Source organism: Lonchura striata, chromosome Z (genome assembly GCF_050655825.1).
Source record: "Lonchura striata isolate lonStrDom1 chromosome Z, ASM5065582v1, whole genome shotgun sequence".
Lineage (NCBI taxonomy): Eukaryota > Metazoa > Chordata > Aves > Passeriformes > Estrildidae > Lonchura > Lonchura striata.
In genome coordinates this window covers 63,301,183-63,322,341 of record NC_140740.1, presented here as the reverse complement: position 1 = coordinate 63,322,341, position 21,159 = coordinate 63,301,183, and the positions used below count along the sequence as shown (strand labels likewise).

General features: G+C 38.3%; 1 protein-coding gene across 7 annotated transcripts in view; it reads left to right on the top strand.

Annotated features, from left to right (window-relative positions):
* CEP78 (centrosomal protein 78) overlaps nt 1-21,159 on the top strand; it is a 47,833-nt gene that overhangs the window by 3,027 nt on the left and 23,647 nt on the right. Inside the window, exons 2-4 of one of the 7 annotated variants that reach the window (XM_085566307.1) lie at nt 14,607-14,698; nt 16,038-16,127; nt 16,594-16,621. The exons of 2 other annotated variants lie outside the window; for them this stretch is intronic. In XM_085566307.1, coding sequence (XP_085422433.1) covers nt 16,601-16,621 — 21 coding nt within the window. In that variant the 5' untranslated portion in view covers nt 14,607-14,698; nt 16,038-16,127; nt 16,594-16,600. Of the gene's footprint in view, nt 1-14,542; nt 14,699-16,037; nt 16,128-16,593; nt 16,622-16,655; nt 20,819-21,159 lie in introns of those variants that run through there. 4 more of the 7 variants (XM_085566308.1, XM_085566309.1, XM_077790135.2 and 1 more) reach the window with 4 other exon arrangements.

Genomic DNA, 21,159 nt, shown 5'->3' with positions numbered 1-21,159 from the left:
CCAATGACTAGGGAAGAGTTAACCCGCTGTTTTCTCATCTGATTTTTCTGGAATTTTGGAAACTTCTTCCCTTCTGTGTGTTTGTATGTCAGGGTTCTTATGGAAGACCTGTATCTGAAAAAGCTTTTTTTATTTTTTGAAACACTTTTGTTCTTCAGACGCATCTCTTAACATTCTTTTGCCCCGGCACTAGAAGAGGGGTGTTGTGCAGAGAAGCGCGTGTGGCAGTCCCCGAGCGCAGCGCGGTGCAGGACGCGCACCCCGGCTGAGTGCGCTGCACCAGGAGCCAGCATCCTGCCCACACCACTCCTCGCCTGCCTGCACGGCCGCTGCCTGCTCCAGCAGGACAGGCTAGCAGCCACATGATTTGGCACCTTAACTGTGGGCAGAACTGAATCCTGGTGTATTGTGTTGGGTGGGAATTTTTTTGGTTGTTAGGGTTTGTTGGTTGCTTTCTTGCTTGCTTGACTGGGTATTTTCCCAGAGTTTGCTGTTTAAGGATTTGTATTGTCTTTCACAAAGTCTCAGCTGATTCTTCAATCCTGCTTGTGGAAAACGTCTAGTAGGCACAGTGTGATCCAGACCACCACTTCTGTGGGAATAAGCTGCTGTATCACCTGCATGAGCCAGTTGTTTCTCTATTGTTCTGCACAAGTCTGCTGGAACAGGATCATAAATTTCAACCCTGAAAAAAAAACAAAAACCCAAAACAAAGCAAAAAATCTCACCACGCTTGACCTAGCCACATGACACAAATTACATTAATAAATTGGTAGAGTATGAGCTGATACTACAGTAATATGGCCACTCACTGAAAAGGAATACTTAAGTCTTCAGTATCGGCACCAGCTGTTTCTCTGATTATTTTTATTAGTTATATAGGTTAAAATCTCCCAAAAGTTTCAGCAAAACCTGTGATTAAGTGTTCAGGCTAGGATATACTATGGGGGATACTAGTCTTCCCCCTCTGTGACATGAATTATAAATTAATATTTTGTCATCGTAGAAATACTATTGTTTCTATCAAAATACCTTTTATGTGTATTTATTATGTTCATCACATTCAAGCACATTTTTCTTTCAGTTTATAGAATATTTGACAAGGTGGCTTTTATTCTTCATGGATTTCTTATTTTTGTGCAAGTCCAAAGTAAGTTATTCATACATATAATCACACCAATTTATTAACCTAGAGAGACTTTGTATAATGTCTAGTTCATTTGCCATCAGTAGGACTTCTTATGCTCTGCTAGGTTAATGGTATTGTATGTTTAGATTATTTATCTAAAACTTCAAACATTCTATTCTAGCTTTTATTCTTACCTTACAGTCTATTCTTGGATATGTGCTTCCTAATTCTGATTTCATATAAGTTTCATAGCATAGTAACTCCATCATTTTCAATGGAATTGCACTGTTTTTCAGTATCATACACAGTAGTGTCAGATCATGAGCTTCCTTTAAGATATTTAGCATAAGCATTGTAATTGTGTGACTCCTCCAGTTTTTTCAGTGGCTATTTCAGAAACAGTCTAACCATTAGAAAGCATAAACTGATCAGCCCTCATTCCCATTTTAGTTCTCACTGTCACAGGACAGAGGCAAGAGGTACACATCACCCAGACAGAGGTAATTCTTTTGGTATTTCATGGAAAAGTATTATTTGTAAATCTTTCCATCATCCAAAGATTGCATTAGCAGAGGTTATTTTCTTGCAATCCAAAGTATGTCACTAGAAGGACCACAGACAGCTATCTCATTGCCCATAATTTTAAAATGGAAGACTAATCCAAAATCAAAGCATTCTTCAATGCTTTCTACAATCTTGCACCAAAGTTTAGTATGTAAAGTGAAAAACTTTTTCTAGTGAAGATGAACAGAAAATAAATATCCATTTGCATGTAATAGTAGTTCATAAAACTATTTTTTCAATATGCAATTTATATACAAATTAAATGCAAGAATTTAGAAGGTTTAGGAATGAATTCTGTACTTTATATGTGCTTCATGTCTTGTATTAATAGGAGCATCAATGTATTTTGCACATTACTACCAAATCTTCTAATAGAAATCATAAGTAAATGTGTGAGGGATAAGTGACATAAAGTTATGACCTAGTCAATTGTGTTTTCAGATGAGCAAATAAATTATTTTTATTGATATATATAATTTTAAAACATTATAGCAGAAGCTCATCATGAGACTGTTTCAAGTATTTATGGTTTTAAAGTGAATGCAGAGAAGGATCTTAAGACAGCAGGTGATCAGTGTTTTCCTCTAAGTGGAAGTACAGTAATAAGGGAAGTATCTTTCTTTCTCTATATGAAAATCTATTAGAAAAAATGGTCCTCATTAAGTCTTATGTAAAGCCATCACAAATACTGACTAAAGTAGTATTTCCACAGAAGTATTTAAAGTAGTGGAGAAAATTGAGTTGGAAGATAGCAAAATAATTGGCTTCCATTTAATACTTTAGGAAATATCGAGCAGGAATCAAGGCACTCAAGTTACGTACTGAAGTAAAAATGTGGGTTGAGTTGTAAGCCTCATTTTATAACTATAATTACAGTTGCATAACTTTAGTTATACCTATAACCTCAGTTTATATAACTATAACCCCAGATAGCCAGATAGTATGTTTCTTCAATAAGTATGGGATGATATATAAACTTGAATTTGGGCAGAAATAGGAAAAACTCTTATGCCTGAGATGCACAGCTAATAGTAGCAGTTCAGTGATTGCTGTTATTAGTCAAATTACCCCGCAGTTAACATGGCATTTAGATTGTGCTCTGTACTCTTAAGGAAGATTGGTGAATCTATTATAATATTTAAGGGAATTACGGAAATTCATTAGTAGGGAAAAGGATAGCATTTTTTTCATTTGTCCTAAGAGACAGAGAAAAGAGACTTTTCAACACTTAGAAAATTCTGATTTGGGCATATATAGAGAATTGGATAGCGTGCTAAGATTGTTTAAATATACAGATTTGGGTAAAATGCATGTATTATCCTGGTATGGGTATAATTGCGAGGCGGGCTGTAAGTGTACCATATTTCTATGGAACTGCTTCCTAATCTGGTTGTATTTTGAATTGTGGATTTGCATTGCCTTACAGGGAACCTAAATAAAAATCCTCTCTAATTTTGGTTTTGTTTTGATTGTTATATATTAAGAAGATTGAAAGAAGCAAAAGTTTTTTGGTTTTTTTTAACTCCAAAATAAAGAGTGTTTAACAGAACTGAAACTTTGAAGAGACTAGGAAATTTTAAGAAGAACCAGTGGTTAAATTTTAGTTTGGATACTGAGAGAAACAGCTGCATTTTGAATTATATTGGATAGCCAAACCTCTTGTATTTATGAGGGGAAACTTTTGTCATTAATACCTGCTTCTGCTAAGAAATCAGTTTTAAGTCTGAGATTTACAGGGAAGAAAAAAAGCTTTGAGCTCCCCCTACTGTTGTTTCTATCCAAAAGGATGGAAAACCTGAATTTTGTTTTGATGGATAAAATATCAGTCAGATAGAAGAGAAATTAAACAATACAGACGTACCACTTTAAGTTTCTGGTAATGTGCTATTAACAGTTGAGAGAACCAGGATGTTTAAGGTGTTTTTTAAGTTGTTAGTTCTCTCAAGGATTTTGGCATTCATAGCATAATGTACATGAGAATATATACCTTCACGTACAATAGCTTTCCAAGTTTTCTATGTGAAGATATGATTTAGTGTTTGAGTATGCATACACTTAATCTTGCTCTCTTCACATGAAATTGGTGGATCATAAAACTTACTAAATATTGGCATATTTATATTTACTTTTCCAGATAGCTTTCAAAAAGCTGATATTTATTCAGGTAAGTGATTTAGGAACTCCCACTGAAATTTACAATAAATTGCTACTTGTAAATCTAGTTTTTTAGTCCCTTTACATTATTACTATTGCAAGTTACAAAGAGTACTTTAAGAATTAAAATTCTGAGCTATGTACTGATTGACATTACAAATACTTTTCACCAAAAGTGTTTAATCTCATAATGTCCAGATTTGTGTATAATATATAGTTTCTGAGTTCATCATCAGTGCTCATGATCAAAGCACTTTTTATCTGTTTATTAGTATTTCTTTGTTAAATAAGATTTTTTTTTTCCAGAAAAAAAGTCTTTGCACAAAGGCTGAGCTTTTTTTGGAGTTCTGTGCTTTCATTATTTTAATAACTGAAAAACATTAATGTGCTAATTATTTCAAGTCTTGTTACACCCATTCTCATAAAGAGTCTCTGCTAGTCTCTTTACAGGTGACATTAAGGTGGTAGTATTGTAGCAAAAAAAAAAAGTCAAAATCCTCTCTAATGTGTCATACATTTATTGGTACTTTTCCTTGAATTTCCCTATGGAGTTCAAAATTCTTCTAATGAAATAATCTTTTTTTTTTACCATTATGATTTCCTAAAAGCAGTTAAGCAAACCTCTATTTCTTTGGCCTGGTAACACCAAATACCATCTGTTCCACATGGAGGTGTGGGGTGAAGTGAAAGTGGGCTGGCGCAGGGGTCTTTCTAGATTTCAGCGAGAAAGACCCAACAACAATTGGCTTAATCTGGTTAATTCAAAAAGACAGACTAAGAAGAGGGGTACAGATAGTAGCATCTTATGTTTCCTCAGGTGATGGGCACTCCATGCAGCATTGAACAGTGCCCCAGTGGATTTTCCCATGGCACACTGCACAGAGCACATCCTGCCAGGGGAAAGAAACTCATCCTTTCAATCATTTGAGGTTATCTTTAACTTCCTCACAAGAAAACAGGTTTTTTGAGGGCAAGTCCATGGAGGATATATCATGGCAGTGCTGAGCAGGGGCTACCCATATTAATTGCAGTGTACAGCTGTCTCCCAGTCAGGACCAATGCATTCCATCCCTTGATCCCTATACATTTTACCTTTCCCAAATATATGTTGTAATTTACAAATCATATTAATAACATGGCATTATAAAGTGCAAGTTCCAATAGGAGAAATGTGGCCTTTTCAAGATCACCAGCTCCTCAGGTTTAATGTCTTCTGCAAGGACCCCAAATCTACCTGTACTCTTTTCAAGGATCATATATCATATTGCACCTTTGTGATAGTTCACGAGAAATTGATTTTTGATGCCGCTTTGCGGTCTCATTAGAGAGACAGCAATCCAAGATTCATGAAGACATTTGTTTTTAACCTCAGATCATTCACAATTTTTCTGTTCCCTATATTGTCTAGAGAAGGGCAATGAAGCTGGTAAAGAGTCTAGAGGTAATTCATTTGAGGAGCAGCTGAGGGATCTGGTGTTGCTTAGCCTGGAGAAAAGGAGACTCGGGGTGACCTTATCACTTCCTAAAACTACCTGAAAGGAAGCTGTAGCCAAGTGAGGTCAACCCCTTCTACCCGGCAACTAGGATGAGGGGACAATCTGAAGTATGCACCAAGGGAGATTCAGGCTGGACATTAGGAAGAGCTTCTTCACAGAAAGAGCTGTTAAGCACTGGATCAAGCTGCCTGGAGAGGCTGTGAAGTCATCCATCCATTGAGATGTTTAAGAGAAGACTAGATGGGCACTTTGTGTCATGACAGGTTGGATTTGATAATCTCGGGTGAAAAGCCAGGGAATCTCAGAAGAATGGGAAGCTGGACAGGACAAACTCAGGTCTGAACCAATGTGGTTAATCAAACGTTCTCCCTCTATTCGAGATAAGATGGTGGTTTATATACAGTTCTACAGAGTTTACAGGTTGCAAAGGCACTCTGATTGGCACATTAACATTGTTTACCTTTGCCTTAAGATGGTCAAACTTTTCACACTGCAGCTCTACTCTAATTCATGCTCGGATAGCTGATTACTTTGTAGTTACCCTGAATTCTCACTGCATCAAAGGCTTCAGAGGCCCCATCAAGGCCAATTATCAGGCCTAGTCTGACTGGGTAGCTCAAATCTCATTCCAAACATAAATCATGACCTCTGTCTCTCAGAAATTCTGTAACATGGGTGATTGATTAATCTAATTGATTTTGTGATCAAGAGAATTTCAATTTAACTGCAGTTTTAATTCCTTTTTCCTGCTCTTTACATGCTCAATTAATCTTCTTTTACTTTAATGATTACTATTGCTGTCTATTCCTTTGTGAATTGAATAAAACAGCTCCATGGTCTTCACAAAAGGTTTATTAAGTGCTACATGGAGGCTTACATTAGATATAATACTTCAAACAGCTGACCATACTGAGAAGAGCCAGTTCTAGCAGTGAGCTGAGAATATTATTAGTTGCTAGAATTCTATGTTATAAAACATAGATCCTACTGTTTATTTAATCTGTTACATTCCCATTTTGTCTCCATTGTTCTATTTGACTGCTTTGTTTATGTTGTGTATTTTTATGCTTTAGTACCAGATCTGTTTTGTCATGCATATGGATAGACCACAAGCATAAACACTTTAGGAGTATATATCAATTTTTCTATAATTCTGTTTAGTGTCCAGACCATTGGGATTCAAGCCCTAATGGCTAGTAGTTGTAAGAGAAATTCATATGCAAAGCCCTGTGTGCTAATACAGTTATTTCAACCAGAGAAGTTCTCTCTAGAGGTATGTTTTCTTCCCTCTGCTATATCAAATCCTTCTCTCTATTCAAGTAGACCACATAGAAAGGAGTAGAACTCAGTTTGGTGAAAACATCAGCCATGCGTCCCATAAGAATGTAACTCATTTCACATTTACATGCACCACTATTAGGAAAAAGTCACCATCAGTTACCAGTTCCCTTGTTACTAAGCAGTTATGACTTATTTGATTCAGGACATTGTTTCCTCAGTGAATATTTGGGATCTATTTTGCTTCTGTCTATGAAATTTTTGGTATCCATTTAGCACCTACTGATGCCTTTTTCTCTGGTCCTAGGAATATGAGCCAGACACAAGGGGATAAAAAGGGGTTATTCTTTGTATAAGGATTCTTAGGTACCCAATTCATCAGCTGAAGATGCACATCCTGCATAATGTATGTACAATTTTTATAAACTTTGCAAATAATCATATCTGGCAAGAATTCCCAGTTAGATGGAGACACGGTAAAAGTCATGCCCTGCACTCTAGTACCTTCTAAATCATCTCCCTCCGATGAAGCCTAAACTCTGTAAGAAATATGACTTGAAGAGCTGGTCTCAATCTTAGTTTTGAAGGAGAGCCAAGATAGCATTGGGGTCTTGGAATGTGCTTTGACTTTCTGCCTGGGAAAATACTGAAGTTACGATAGTACACTACAGAGCTTCAAATATTTGTGTGAAGAATACAGAGAATATATAAAAGAAAAAATTGTAAAAATCAAGATGACATAATTTCCCCATTTTTTTAGAGACTAACAAGACTCTATCTTGTCTAGTCTCTACTCTTTATTTAACCACAGCACCAGTTTACACAACCGGCTATCCTACTAGTTATTGTGATTATACAGATGCCAACTGTAACTACAGCTACTACCACTTCTTTATCCAGGCCCTATTTGATAACCATGAGGTAAGGGTGCTGAAGATATAGTCTAAGTGTTATTTCTGAAGCTACTTTATGTAAAATTTGAGTCTGCTTCCAAATGTCAGCCAAATCCTTCTTCCACTCTGGTCCACATAAGAACAACAAGTGGTACTAATAATAGCACATATTGTACAGCCAGTATGAAATTGAGCACCATTGTGTTCTGCATAAAAATGAGACATACCATGGATTTCTTCCTGTAAGGCCAGAATTACATCCACAATCTGCTGTTCAATAGGTTCCATAATGGCTGAGATGTTTGTAACTGCTCTCTCCAGCTCGACTATTCTGAGAGTTGGAATGGAAACATTTTCATTGTTATGGAAACATTCCATGACATTCAATGTGGGGGATAACAGCTCTTTTCCTCCTCCCATTTGGATTTTCAGTTTGATCAAATGTTGTATTTGGAGTTACAGCCCCAAGGGTACACACCTGAGCTTTATCTATGGGTAGGATTTTACAGGCCTTATTGTCACATGTCCAATACCACTCGGTTCCAAGTGGCAGAACTAGTCTCCATGATGTCAGTTCCATTTTTCCTCACAGTTCTTGGGCTTATTCATCCCATTAATCTTGTTTTATGGCAGTACGAAGGCAGAATGGCCTTTCCTGTGGTATTTATACCTGCACAAGTAACTGTATCATTCCTGTGACCTATTAGGCTGCTCAGGGGTATAGGAGGCAGAAGAGTCTTATTGACTTGTTACTACTTTTCAATACAGTTTGCTTCTATTAAAACACCAATCAGTGGCCAGCTACTACTCCCATTGAAAGGTGGCAATTAAGTATAAATCCAGTAATTGTTCTTATTAAGAACTTTGGATACATTTTGGACTAAAGTCTCATGCAAATTGTGGGGCCAACTCTGAGTCGCAGTTTCATCAGCAAAGCAATTTCCCAGCTGGGACGTTTCCCTTTTTGATAACCTCTGCAATGCATAATAGCTACTTCTGAAGGCTTCCAAATACTCTTAATCATGCTTAATTTCATGACCTTGAGTCACTCCTTTCAGATGGGTTCATGGGCATAGACAACACTAAAGACATTTGGAATCAGTCGTATATTCACCTTCTTTCCCTCGCTCAGTACTAGAGCTCTTGTCAATGTGATAAGTTCAGCCTTCTGATGGCAAGGCCTTTGCCTCAGTCACCTTATCCATGGTTGTTACTGTGTAGCCTGTCATTTGCTTAGCATTTCTCATGAAGCTACTTCAAACTGTATAGAGTTCCCAATCTGGATTCTCCAGAGGCACATCCTTCAGGTCTGGTCTGCTGGAATAGGCCTTTTCTATTGTGTGTGAGCAGTCATGCTCAGGCATGATGTAACTTATTGTAGATAACAAAAACATTGCAGGATTTACAACAGATGTTTTTAAGGTAACATCATCCTGTTCCAACAGAACAGAGTGATACTTTAGCATTTTGCTAGGAGATAGCCAGAGTCCCTCCTTTTGTTCTAGTACAGTTATCATTGTGTTGGGCACATACTTGAATTTATGCTGCCCAAAGGTGAATTTATGGGCTTCTTGTATCAGGATGACAGTAGCTGCCACACCTTTCAAACACTCAGGCCACCCTTGACTAACATTGTGTAGCTGTTTTGAAAAGTAGGTCACAGCCTTTCATTGATCTCCAAGGTGTTGCACCAGTATCCTCAGAGCACCATTCAGTCATTCATATGTAAAGAATTCAAAAAGGCTTAGTTTAGTCTGGCAGCCCCAGAACTGGGGCTGACATCAAGGAACATTTCAGCTATTTAAATGTTGCCCTTGTGTTCTCTGTCCACATGATGGTTCCCTTCTCAGCTGCCTTAAGGGCTCCATACAGAGGTTTTGCCAGTAGTACCTAATGGGGTATCAATAAGCAGCACCAACCTACCATTCCTAGGAAGGCTTATGTCTCTCTCACAGTGTGGGGCTGTGGAAAATAACAGATGTCTTCTTTCTGTTCTCTGCTGAGTTGTTGATGTCCATGGAAGATTTCTAGGCCCAAGTAGACTACTGTTTCCCTGGAAACCTGTGCCTTCTCTTTCAAGACTCTATACCCACTTAGTTCCAGAAAGTTGAAAAGACTTACAGTATGTTGGATGCAGTCACCTCATGTTCTAGCTGCAATTCAGATATCATCAACATATTAAAGAATAACTCCTCCTTGTTCTTGTCTTCTCCAGTCCTCCAGCTCCTTTGCCAACTGGTTTCCGAATATTGTTGGGCTGCTTTTGAATCCCTGGGGTAGAACCATCTAGGTGAATTGGGTTCTCCTCCCTGTCTCAGGATTATCTCACTCAAAAGCAAAGAGTTTTTTGCTATTCTTATGCACAGGAACACAGGAAAAGGCATTCTTGAGATCTAAACCATCCTCAATCATCTGTCAACATGGTCAAAAAAATGTAGGGGTTTGCTACAACTGGGTATATATCTTAGGTTATTTTTTAAATTTCTCTTAAATCCTGCACTAATCAATAACTCTTACCATCAGCCTTCTTTACTGGAAGGATGGATGTGTTGTATCTGGATTCATATTCCACTAATAGCTCAAATTTAATGAATCTCAGTTATATTTTCCAATCCCCTATGGCCTTCTAGCTTCAAAGAGTATTGTTTCTGCCTTACCAGTGTAGCCCCTAATTTGAATGTAATACTCACAGGCTCGGCACTTTTGCATGTCCCAGGAAAATCATTGGAGCATTCACACTATTGGAATGACAATCTTCAACTTCTTTGGGAATTTTGCCATAATTCTCCTGTATGAAAATAACAACTGCTTTGACAAATTTAATTTTAGGAATTATAACTAAGTCCCACCTTCTTTGGAAAATGTGATTTCTGCTTCTAATATCTACAATAAATCCCTACCTAATAATGGCTTTGGGGAGTTTGGCGTATAAAGGAATAGGTGAGCCACCCAGTGTTTTCTTAACTTAAATTTAAAAGTCAGAAGAAAGGCCTTGTTTCACTGACCCTGTGGAGGCCCTGTGGCACCAATCACATTTATAGTATCTTGACTCAGTTTCCCTTTTAAAGTATTTAACACAGAATATGTTCCCCCATATTTACCAGAAATTCAGCATTCTCTTTCCTCAGCTTAACTATAACCAAAGGTTCTGCCTGTGCAGGATAGTCCCTTTGGTCCCCATCAGTTCCCATTCACATCTAATTCAGGTACTGGGGGTATCCTTTCCACCCCATCAGATATTCTTCTTCCAGTCTCCCTTTTTCTTGCAAATAGCCCATTCATTGATCTTTGTCTAGAGGAGGAGTTCTCCTTTTCAATACATTAGATGACCTTCCCTGATCACCATTCTGTTCTGCTATCCCTCTCTATCCCTGTCTTGAATCTCTATTTTGACATACCCTCCAGGCTGTATACAACAATTTACCTGTGTCATGCATCTCACCCGTCTTTGACAGCTTATTTTTTATGTCATCTGCAGATTGGCCTATAAACAAATAGGCCAGGTGGGTTTGCTCTGCAGGTGCCTTGAGGTCCAGATTTGTGTATTTTCATGTAGCCTCTTTAAGCCTATTCAAGAAGTTTGTAGGGATTTTATTTATGGGGTTTTTTTTTGTGCCTTCATATAATTTGGACCAATTCACTGCTCTATGAATGGCGTGTTTTAGTCCAAACTATCCAATTCTGATAACATTTTAACTTTGTCATTCGTTCTGCCACAAAGGGTTCCACTCTTGGTCAGTTAAAGGGAAAAATATTGTTAACTGGCCCTTGAAGATTTCCAGCTGTAATTAGAGTCTCTGTAGCAAATATAACAGCCTTATAAACCATCTCTTTTTCTGTTTCATCTAATAATGTATCTAGCATTGCGTTCAGATCACTCCAGTCTGGGTTTTGTGTCTTAATAGCCCTATTAACAAGATTAGATACCTTCTCTGGATTGTCTCTATCGTCCAACTGAGGCTTTCCACTGCTGCAGTTCTACAAGCGAAAACAGTGTTTTTATGTAAATCACCCCTTGATTCCAAACAGCTCAGCCTAAAGCTGCTTGTATGGCAGGCTCCTCCTTTTCTGATTCCTTCTTTTTAGATCTGGTATGTTTTGCTCCTGGGTCGGGTTCTTCTATGGCCTTTTGGGCTGCTTTCACCCTTTTCCTTCTCACTTCAGCGGCTGCAGCAGCTTTGCCCTCGGTTTCATCTTCTGCGGAGCTATCAGCGTTGGAGCGATCAGTGCTGGAGCTACCCGCTCACGTTGGATGCGGGTTGTTGCTGGATGCTGGGGCGCTCAGCGCCAGCCGGGCCGTGTTCCCCTACCCGGGCCGGGCCTTGCCCCGTCTCCGTCCCGTCGCTGCCGTCGGGGCGGGCCGGGGCTGCGGCAGCCCTGGCGCTTGTCTCCGCTTCTGTCACCGCAGCCAGGGCGGGCAGAGCTGGCGCTGCAGCTCTCCTCCCCACCCCTGCCACTTGCGGGGACAATGGGGGCGACAAAGGGGGTGCTGCTCCCCTCTCCCCCGCGGAGCGGGCGCCACCATAGCCACATCAGTCATGTCGAACTTAACAACACAGACTGGGCTAGCAAGAGGCTCCTCCTTATCTTAAAACCTCTATCTTTACTAAAAGTCTTTACTCTTAAAACCATCGTAAAACAGCCTTTTTCAGATTCGTATGCCTCTGATCTAAGAATGTTGCAAATAGTTCTGAATAACTTAATTCTTGCCATCTTCTCTCAGACCGAGGTTTTGATAATAATTCTGCTATTAATTAACTTTCTAGGCTTCCAAAGTGAGACCACACCCCTCCTTCTCCTAATTTTTGGATCAGCCAGATTTCTGTACAGAGTCAAGTTAATTCTTCTGTGATAACAGGCGTTCTCCTGCTTGCCAGGGAATGCCAATGTTTTAATATAAAATCTAACAGAGAGTCACAGGCTATGTGCATGCCTTTGTTGGAAGAAAAACGTCCTATGTTCTTACTTATAAAAAGAAAAAAAAAACTCACTGGGAAAAGAGCTACTAGCTGCAGAGTCCAACCTGGGATTTGATCTCACACTTTCCACTCCCAAAGCAAGTTACTAAACTTTGTGCAGTCCTTTTGGGAACTCAGTGTAACCACCTTCATAAATACATGGAGCTCAAACTTACAGGAAACCATTTTTGCTTCCACTGCTGGAAGCAGAAGTTAGTATATGGCTGCTTGAATGGTCGGGGATTTTTCTGACATTCCAGCCTAATATGTCTGCTTGTGGGCCGTTTATTCACCATGTAGGGGGTATATGAATTGATCAGACTCTCTGTCCCAGGTCCCTGTCTTCTTTAGAATCTATTTCTAAGGTATTTTATTACAACTTTTAATTTGTATTTGTTTTCTTGGAGCCTAGAGAGTTACTTGGATCAAAAAAATTAGCTATCCAATATTAGCCAAATATTGTCTAAAACTCCCAATTCAGCATCTTTCTGCTGTTCAAGAAAATGTGTGAACACAGTCAAGCACAGTGACTTTGTTCAGTGCTTGCATTCCTATTTTGGTAGTACAGAAAGGCATTTTCTCAGTACAGAAAATTACAGTAGCATCATCAACTTGGATAATACGTTTATCAATTTGAGTCAAGAAAAAAATATCTCTCATTACCAGACATGAGAAAAAACAAAAAGTTAAACAGTTATTATTACCTCCCTGAAAAAAAATGCATCATCCTCCATATTGAAGCTGTTGATTTTCTACAAAATTGAATGCTAGTCGTCAATTAATTTCATTAGTAAAATCTAAAGTTAGAAAGAAAATCTACCTGTAAAGAAAGACTGAAATATGATGGAAGATTGTTAAGGGAATATGGTTTCAAATAGGCATGCCTTCTCTTGGAGTTTTTGAAACATGTCAGAGGAGAGCATTTGATCTTGGGTCATACAGCATCAGTGTATTATTCACAATGATGTCATGTTATGACAGTGGAATGATTTCATGTTGCTATCTACTTAATCGTGACAAGACCCATTGCATTCAAAACACTTTTCAGGTGCTTTGATTTATTCCTGCCTTACTGCTCTTTCCCACTCTTCTCAGGACTGCATACTTGTACATCTCTACATGCACCTTCCCAGCTCTAGCTTTGCTTTCTCTCGTTTTTTTTTTTTTTTTTTTTTTTGTTTTGTTTTTTTTTTTTTTTTGTTTTTTTTTTTGGTTTTTTTTTTTTTGTTTTTGTTTTTTTTTTTTTTTTTGTTAATGAAACCATCACTTGAGACATTAACATAGATTCTATTTACCACTCAATGCAGGAGGATATTCTCATCTTGTACTCTTTGGGATAACATGATCTCTTACAACTGTGATGGCAATTGTATGTAACTCCTTGTCCAAAAAGATTTTCTATAACAAATCAACCTACTACTGATGTTTACTTTGTATATGTTTCATTCACTCTAAGTTTGGTTTGCTCCTCTGACCTGGCTAGAAATAGAGTGGGCAGTACTGACTTTCACTACCAATTGCTCTTTACTGTCTCTGGGGCTGGTGTTCCAGCAGATATCCATTTGCCTCTGTTATACAGATAATAAGTTATCTTTAAAGATATATGGCAGTCCTGGCTTAGAGGTGGTATTCCTCAATTCCCACTAAAAAAAGAAAAATATATGCTTCTCCCCTTCCTTTCCATACAACTGGAGGTACAAAAGGCAAAGATCATGGGTTAAGAACAATTTACAGCAATGAAATAAGAGAACATACAACAACAGCAACAATATTAATAACAGGAGTGTACAAAAGAGAGTGATTCACATGCAAAAATGCTCACTGCAGACCCCATGACAATAAACAACACAAGGTGGCTTCTGCTACATTTTTTCTACTGGAATAAACTCCATTCTGCCAGAAGAGAGGGCACCCTGACCTTCACCCTGCCCCATCAATGATATTAGGTCATCGAGAATAACCTCTTTGTCCTAGTCATGCTCCTCCTAATTTAATCCTGTCCTCTCCTGGCCAAAACCAGAACAATGGCCAATTAGAAATTATATTTTTTAATTTGTTCTTGGTTTTCAGAAACTTCAGAATCTTTCGAGACTGACAATCCTGTATGACTTACATTTTCCCAATAATCATACAGGCACTGGCAGTACCTCATGCAACTTGACATGGGAGGAAGAAGGGGAGCTGGGGATGAAGGAGGGAAGCTGAGGCTGGGAAGAAAGGGATTAGGTAAGTGTTTTTGATTCTTACCTCCACGAAAATTAATCTTTCCCAAGACAAGTCTGTTTTGCCTATGATAACAATTAGTAAGCTTTCACCTTGTCTTTATCTCAGCCTATGAGCTTTTCAATCTTATTTTATCTTCCCTTGTTGTGTGTAAGACTAGTGAAAGAGCACCTGGGTTGGGTGGGTGTCCAGCAGTCAGCCAAGGTCAACACAGCACATACATGTGCATTAGTTCACATGCCACAGTAAAACTTGAGCCTTTGTTAGACTTTTCATGTGGTAGTGTAAAATGAGCAGGCACTATATCCAACAACTAAATAATTTCAATAATGACTAAAAATTCCAGCATTACCATGTCATTAAAACTTAAACTGCATCAGAAACAATGTCAGTATGGTTTGTGCCTGTTGTGTTGTGCTGGTTCTCCTTACAAGTTGGAGATCTGAATTTGCAAGATGTCAGTGCTCAATAATGTAAAGAAGGTGATCTATTAATAGTTACCTAAAATGCACCAAAATGTTTTTCATACAGTGGATTTATATTCAGCAGTTAACACATGCTGGAGAACACACAGAAATGCCATTCCTAGAATTACAAAATCATAAAATGGTTTATGTTGGAAGGGATGGACACGGCTGCTTGCTCTGGGCTGCAAGTGCACATTGCTCCTCGTTTACCAGCGCCCCCAAGTCTTTCTTGGCAGGACTAGTCTTGCTCCATTGTCTGCCCAGCTTGTATTTGTACTAGGGATTGCACTGGATTGGATTCCTCTGATATTTTTCTCTGCCAGTACCAAGAGTTCTTTATTACTTCTCTAGACAAAACTGAAACTGGGTATTCAAGCTGAATAAGCTGAAAGCAGGGGAAAAAGCCATGAAATTATGTTGATCAGAACAGGGGGAAAATGAGTGAGAAAAGAACAACCTACATCCAGATTGTGACACTATTGGCAGTGAAATCCAAGGGAAAAAAAACCCTTACTTGCTGATCAAAAAAATCTGTTTAGGCAATTCTTAAGGGCCATTAAATAAATACCAGCTTAGAACAAGGACAATTTATTTACTCCTACATTTCTATACTCCTAGTGTTCTTTATTTCTATAGTGGGAGTATTTCTATACTCCCACTCTTCATTCTGTGTCTCCTCCTACCTCCACATGAACTGAATGTGATGCTGGATACTTTTTTTTTTTTTCCTGAGTTGGGCAAATATTTTGGTAATTTAATATATCACTGCTGTGAAAATTGCTTTGTCCTTGTCTACAATTCTGAAAAGTATGACTTTTCTGGGAAAATTGGATGTTTTTCTTGTTTTCTAACTATCAACCATATATACATTTCAGTTAATTGCTGAATTTCCAGTCTTCCAATTTTCTATATGACTATCATCTTGAGAAAGTTCAAGTGGTAGTGCAGAACCTTCAGTGAATCAAGTGAGTTTTCTTACTGTAATAGACAAAGTTTCCTTATCTAGTTTTTGTTCAGATTTTAGTTTGGATTCTGTAGAATAATACCAGCTCTTACTTCTGAAAAAACTTCACTCCTCCAAGACTTTTAAACAACAATATTAAAATTTTGCTATAGTTTTTTTATTTCATCCCAACTGCCTCATCTTGCCAAAACAATGTTATTTCAAGCTCTTTTTAATAGTTAAGACATGTTTGATGAATGTTGTATGACCTCTAGAACAGCATTCAGCACAGTATTAAAATCCTCTGTAAATAAAAGTAAATCTTCCCTGGAAGAAGTTAATAACCAGAAAATTTGTTATTATATGTATTATATGAAGAAAAGTGATTCCATATCAAAAAACATTTTTGTTGTCATTTTGGTCTTTTTTTTTTGTTCTGGAAAACCACTACCACTAAACTCAAACAAATGGCTTTTCATGGAGTACAGACCAAAGATGAAGACTGCCACAGAAGAGGTATTTCTTTCAATAAAATAAGTGTTAATGGGAGCTTATTTTTTTTGATTGAGGAAGCATAGGAAAATTTGGCATAAAAAAAATTATTCTACTCAGAATGCAAAATACACTAAGACACATTTAGATGCTTTTATAATGCTTAACTCAAACTTACAGCTCAAAAGAGGTTCTAGAAGTTGTCACTATAAACCAGTTGTGCTTTAGCAACTGAAAATACAGTTGGATATTGGCAATCACCAAAAGGGTGCTGAAAACAGGTCAGAACACATCTGACTAGTTCTAAGTCTAAATGGACCTGTGGGCTACAATTAATATTGTTGCTGTTATTGTTTGTTTTGCTATTTCATTTGCTGTTTCCAGTAAATGGTGCTTATCTCAACCTGTGATCTTTACCCTTTGTACCTCCAGTTCTCCTCTCCAGCCATCCACACAGGGAGGTGGAGGAGAAGGGTAGTGAGCAAGCAGTGCATTGTTTTGACTGCTTTGGTGGGAACACTAAATAGAGGAATATGGGTATTCTCAGTTCAGTCACAGAGAAAGGAGAGTTTCTAACCAGGCTAGAGCCTGGGAAAGAGTTGCAAAGGAATGTAAATAATTCTGTATCTCTCCTTGTTGTTTACGTTGTTTATAGGTACATTCTGCCACTGTATGTCATTCACTGCACACCAATGGTTGAGATGTTTTTACTTTAGGACCTATTAAATTAGTCTGCACGATGCTCTCTATAAAACAGCGATGTAGTAGTTAGTGTTCACATCACCTAGCCTTCTGAACTAGAGCTCTTTCCTTCCTGTCCTGCCTCAACGGCGACCACAGAATACCATCCCTAAACCATGACAAATATATATTGTGTAAAAATATCAAAAGTGATTAAATTAGTAATGATGGAATGGTGAACAGAAGAACTAAAAGTATTTTGTAATTATGCACTAAATAGTTAATGAATTAATTCAATTTCTTGACTTGGTCCAATCTTACCCAGTATAGCTCTGGAACAGGTCTGGCAATAAAAGTCGTAAGAGAACATTTTCTGCCTGTACTGGTAATTGCTTCTGGTTGGTCTTCTTCTGGTCAAAGTGCACAGGCATTCAGAGGGGTTACCTGGCTGTTCAGCAGCAGTGCCAATTACAGTAGCTTTCTGGGTGTCTTGCTTCCTTAAAGCACCTGGGAGATGTTTTATCTTGAAAATTTTGTGTTCTTCAGGCTTTAGAATCCCCTTGTAACATAATCTTATGTGTTAATATAACAAATCTTGAATGAGGACAGACAATATTCCTCCTTTTGGATTCTACTTGAAAGTATATGTTTTGTACAATTGAGTATTATCAGAAAAACTTCTGTCTTCAGACCAAGTTTCATACCTTTTTGGATCTCTTGGTATGAAAACAATGACTCTTTCTTCTTTTTCACTTGATGTACTTTTAGGTTGCCCTGAAGTAGACATTGAGATTCTGTAGTTTGTCACATTTACTGTGTGTTGAAGGGTCAAGTCCTGTTATATCTATAATATATAATATAATAAGGAGCACTGGGCACTGTCATTATGCAACTATGAGCTTCCAATAAAAATATGATAAAGCTATCTAATAATGGCGGAATGAAAATAACTGTTTCCTCCATGCTTTACGGGCAGATTTACGGGCTCTTCCAATACAGATTTGCTTGATGAACCTTGCCACCTATCAATAAAAGACCCTCTCAGGCTGCTGGACAAAAGCTATACAGAGCTGCCCTGTAAGCAGCTCTTGAAACCTCTCAAATACTTCTGGAAATTTTGTTTTTTTCCTTTTTTGCACTTAGCATTCAACCGCACTGGCATTCTGCAGAACAGAGGAAAATAATTTTTAGCTATTTAGTTTTGGAATCAGACAGCTATTTCAAGACAGCTTGGAAGCAGGCTTTAAAAGGCTAGATAGAGGAGTTAAAAAAAAGAGAAAGGACAAAATGTGAAACGGTTCCTTTAACACATCCTTACTAGGCAGTAAGTGATAATGTGGAAGAACACCAGTCAAGTAGGATAACTTCCAGACATACTCATAAAGTCAAGAGAAAACATCTGCTGCCCACCCACTAACGGTAGATTGCACAGCCCCTTTTTCATCTCCTAATATCTCTAAGAAAGTTAACATTGGTTATCGTGTGAGACTGAGAAATGCTTGTACTGTTGAATCAGATAAAAAAATTAAATTATACATAGTTAAATTATACAATTATACAAAAGAAACTCACAAGAGCATATGGCCTGGAGAGATACAGGAAGAAAACAGTGAGAACAAAAAGCGCTTCAACAAATTCAGCAAAATGATGACTGGTGAAGAAGACATAATTTGCCAAAGTGACAGATTTGGGTCTCTTTTGGGGCTGTTGTCTACAGAGACATCTGGTATCTCACCAAATTACTTTATGCTTTTGAAGCTCTAAAACAGTAAAGGGAACTGCCTTTGACTACAAAAGAAAGTAGTGATTATAGTGGCAAATGCAATATATAGGATTTTTTGCAAAATGAGTGAGATTTCTAAGCAAAGAGAAAACATAAAGCAGTAAAAATTATGTGGCAGCTAGGTTCTTCTCAGTATTCACTGTTCACTGCAGAGGCTCTGTGTGATGGCTGGCATTCCAGGACTGTGCTGTGCTCTTTGTTAGGCAGAAAAGAGCTGCCTGTACACAGCTCATTGTTTGGGGCTGCAGCTGTGTCCCACCAGCCAGAGTACAACCTGCAGCTTGCACTCCAAGCTACCTGCACTAGGTGTGCTCTGCAAAAAGTCTGTAGACTGCAAAAGGCCTACACATGAGACACCAGAATGCAGAATGAGACATCATCACATAAAGCCTGTGTTTAGGGCCTACTCAATGACTGATAGACACAGAACACTTTTGAGACTTCCCCAGTAATCCTCTCTTTTGGAAGGTGTACCAAAACCTCTGTGTCAAGTGTACCAAAATTCTGTGTAGCAAAAAACCCCTAACCCAATTAAAAAAAAAAAACTAACAAAAACAAAAACAACAACAAAAAAACCCAACCAAAAAAAACCACAAACAAACAAACAATCTGACAAAAAAACCCCCCAAAACAAAAACAAAAAAACCAAAAAAAACCCCAAACAAAACCACCCATCCCCCCAAACTAACAAAACCAAAACGAAAACCAGCAACTAACCAACCAAAAAAAAAAAAAAAACCAATCCCCCCCAAAAAAAACCCCATCCAAACCAAAATCAAACCAAACCAAAACAAAAAATTGAGAGTTGCAAATAGAAACCAAATCTAAAGCACTGAATCAAATGCAGAGGAAAGGGACACTTAGCATTATTTTATAAGAAAACCAAGGTTGGTAGGGAGCAACTCAAAGCAGTTTCTCAGCAAGATTTTGAATTTCAATTTTGGAGATGTCTGTGTAAATAAGTAGCATGAACAAGAAACCTTTAAAAGTAAAGATTCGTGAAAATATATGAATTTTATTTTGCTTGAGTTTGGTCTGTGACACTGACAGTTATGGCAAGCACAGGAAATATTTTGTCATACAGTTATGGAAACATTGGGTTTGCCATTTCACTGATAATGGTCCCGCGTTTCTTCTCTTTTACATTGAATTTCCCAAACATCACAGTGAGACAATTTGTACAGATGGTGATATCAGACTTACTGAAATAAGTCTGGTTCTGGTACACTTGATAGCACTTAAGGTGCTTCAGTTGCTTCTGATGTCAGTCAAAGACAGTGAGTAACGTTGCATCTGTGTAAACACAGTGTCCTCTGAATGTTCCAGCGGCCTGTCTAGTTTCTGTGGAAAGCTCTCTGAAGTTTGCTCACCTTTAGAGATTAAATCCTGCTGCCTGTGAGTGGATTAGAAGCATAATTTTTTAAAATAACCAAATTGCTCTTAGTCATCAACCTACAGTAATAATTTTTCCTGATTAGCTGGTGTCCCTATCAATGAATGAACTGCAAGTTCTAGAAGCAGCACCTGGACTCCATTTTGAGTTATTCTGCCCTAAATGCACTGTACTGAATATTAATGAAAACTCTGTGATCCCGTGGATGTAACCTAGCAACCTAATTGGGATCACAGCTGTGAAATACGAGTTTGTTACCCTCCTGGACGGCTCAGGCCTCCTGGCTGTGAATACTGCTGTATATCAAAACGTTTCCCTACCTGTGGAGCTCCTTACCCGCGTGCTTTGCAGACGGAAAGCTGAAGTAGTGCCTGCTTTCTTCTAGCACTGCGTTGCAGGCTTTTGGTTTGTTTAATGGGTCTGGGTTTTTTGGTGGTTTGGGCTTTTTTGTTTGGTTTTTGTTGGTTTTGTTTTGCTTGTTTTTGGGTTTTTTGTTTTGGGTTTTTTTTTTTTTTTTTGGTATGTTTGGGGGTGGATATTTTTCCTTTTTTTCTTGTTTGTTTGTTGTTGCTCAGGAAAGGGCAGCGGTACTCTCTCCGGCGGTACAGTTGCTATGTAACACCGCCGCCGTCGCCACGGCCGGGCGCGGCCATTTTGCACGCGGGCGGGAGGGCGGCGGCGCGGCGGCCAATCGGGGCCGGCCTC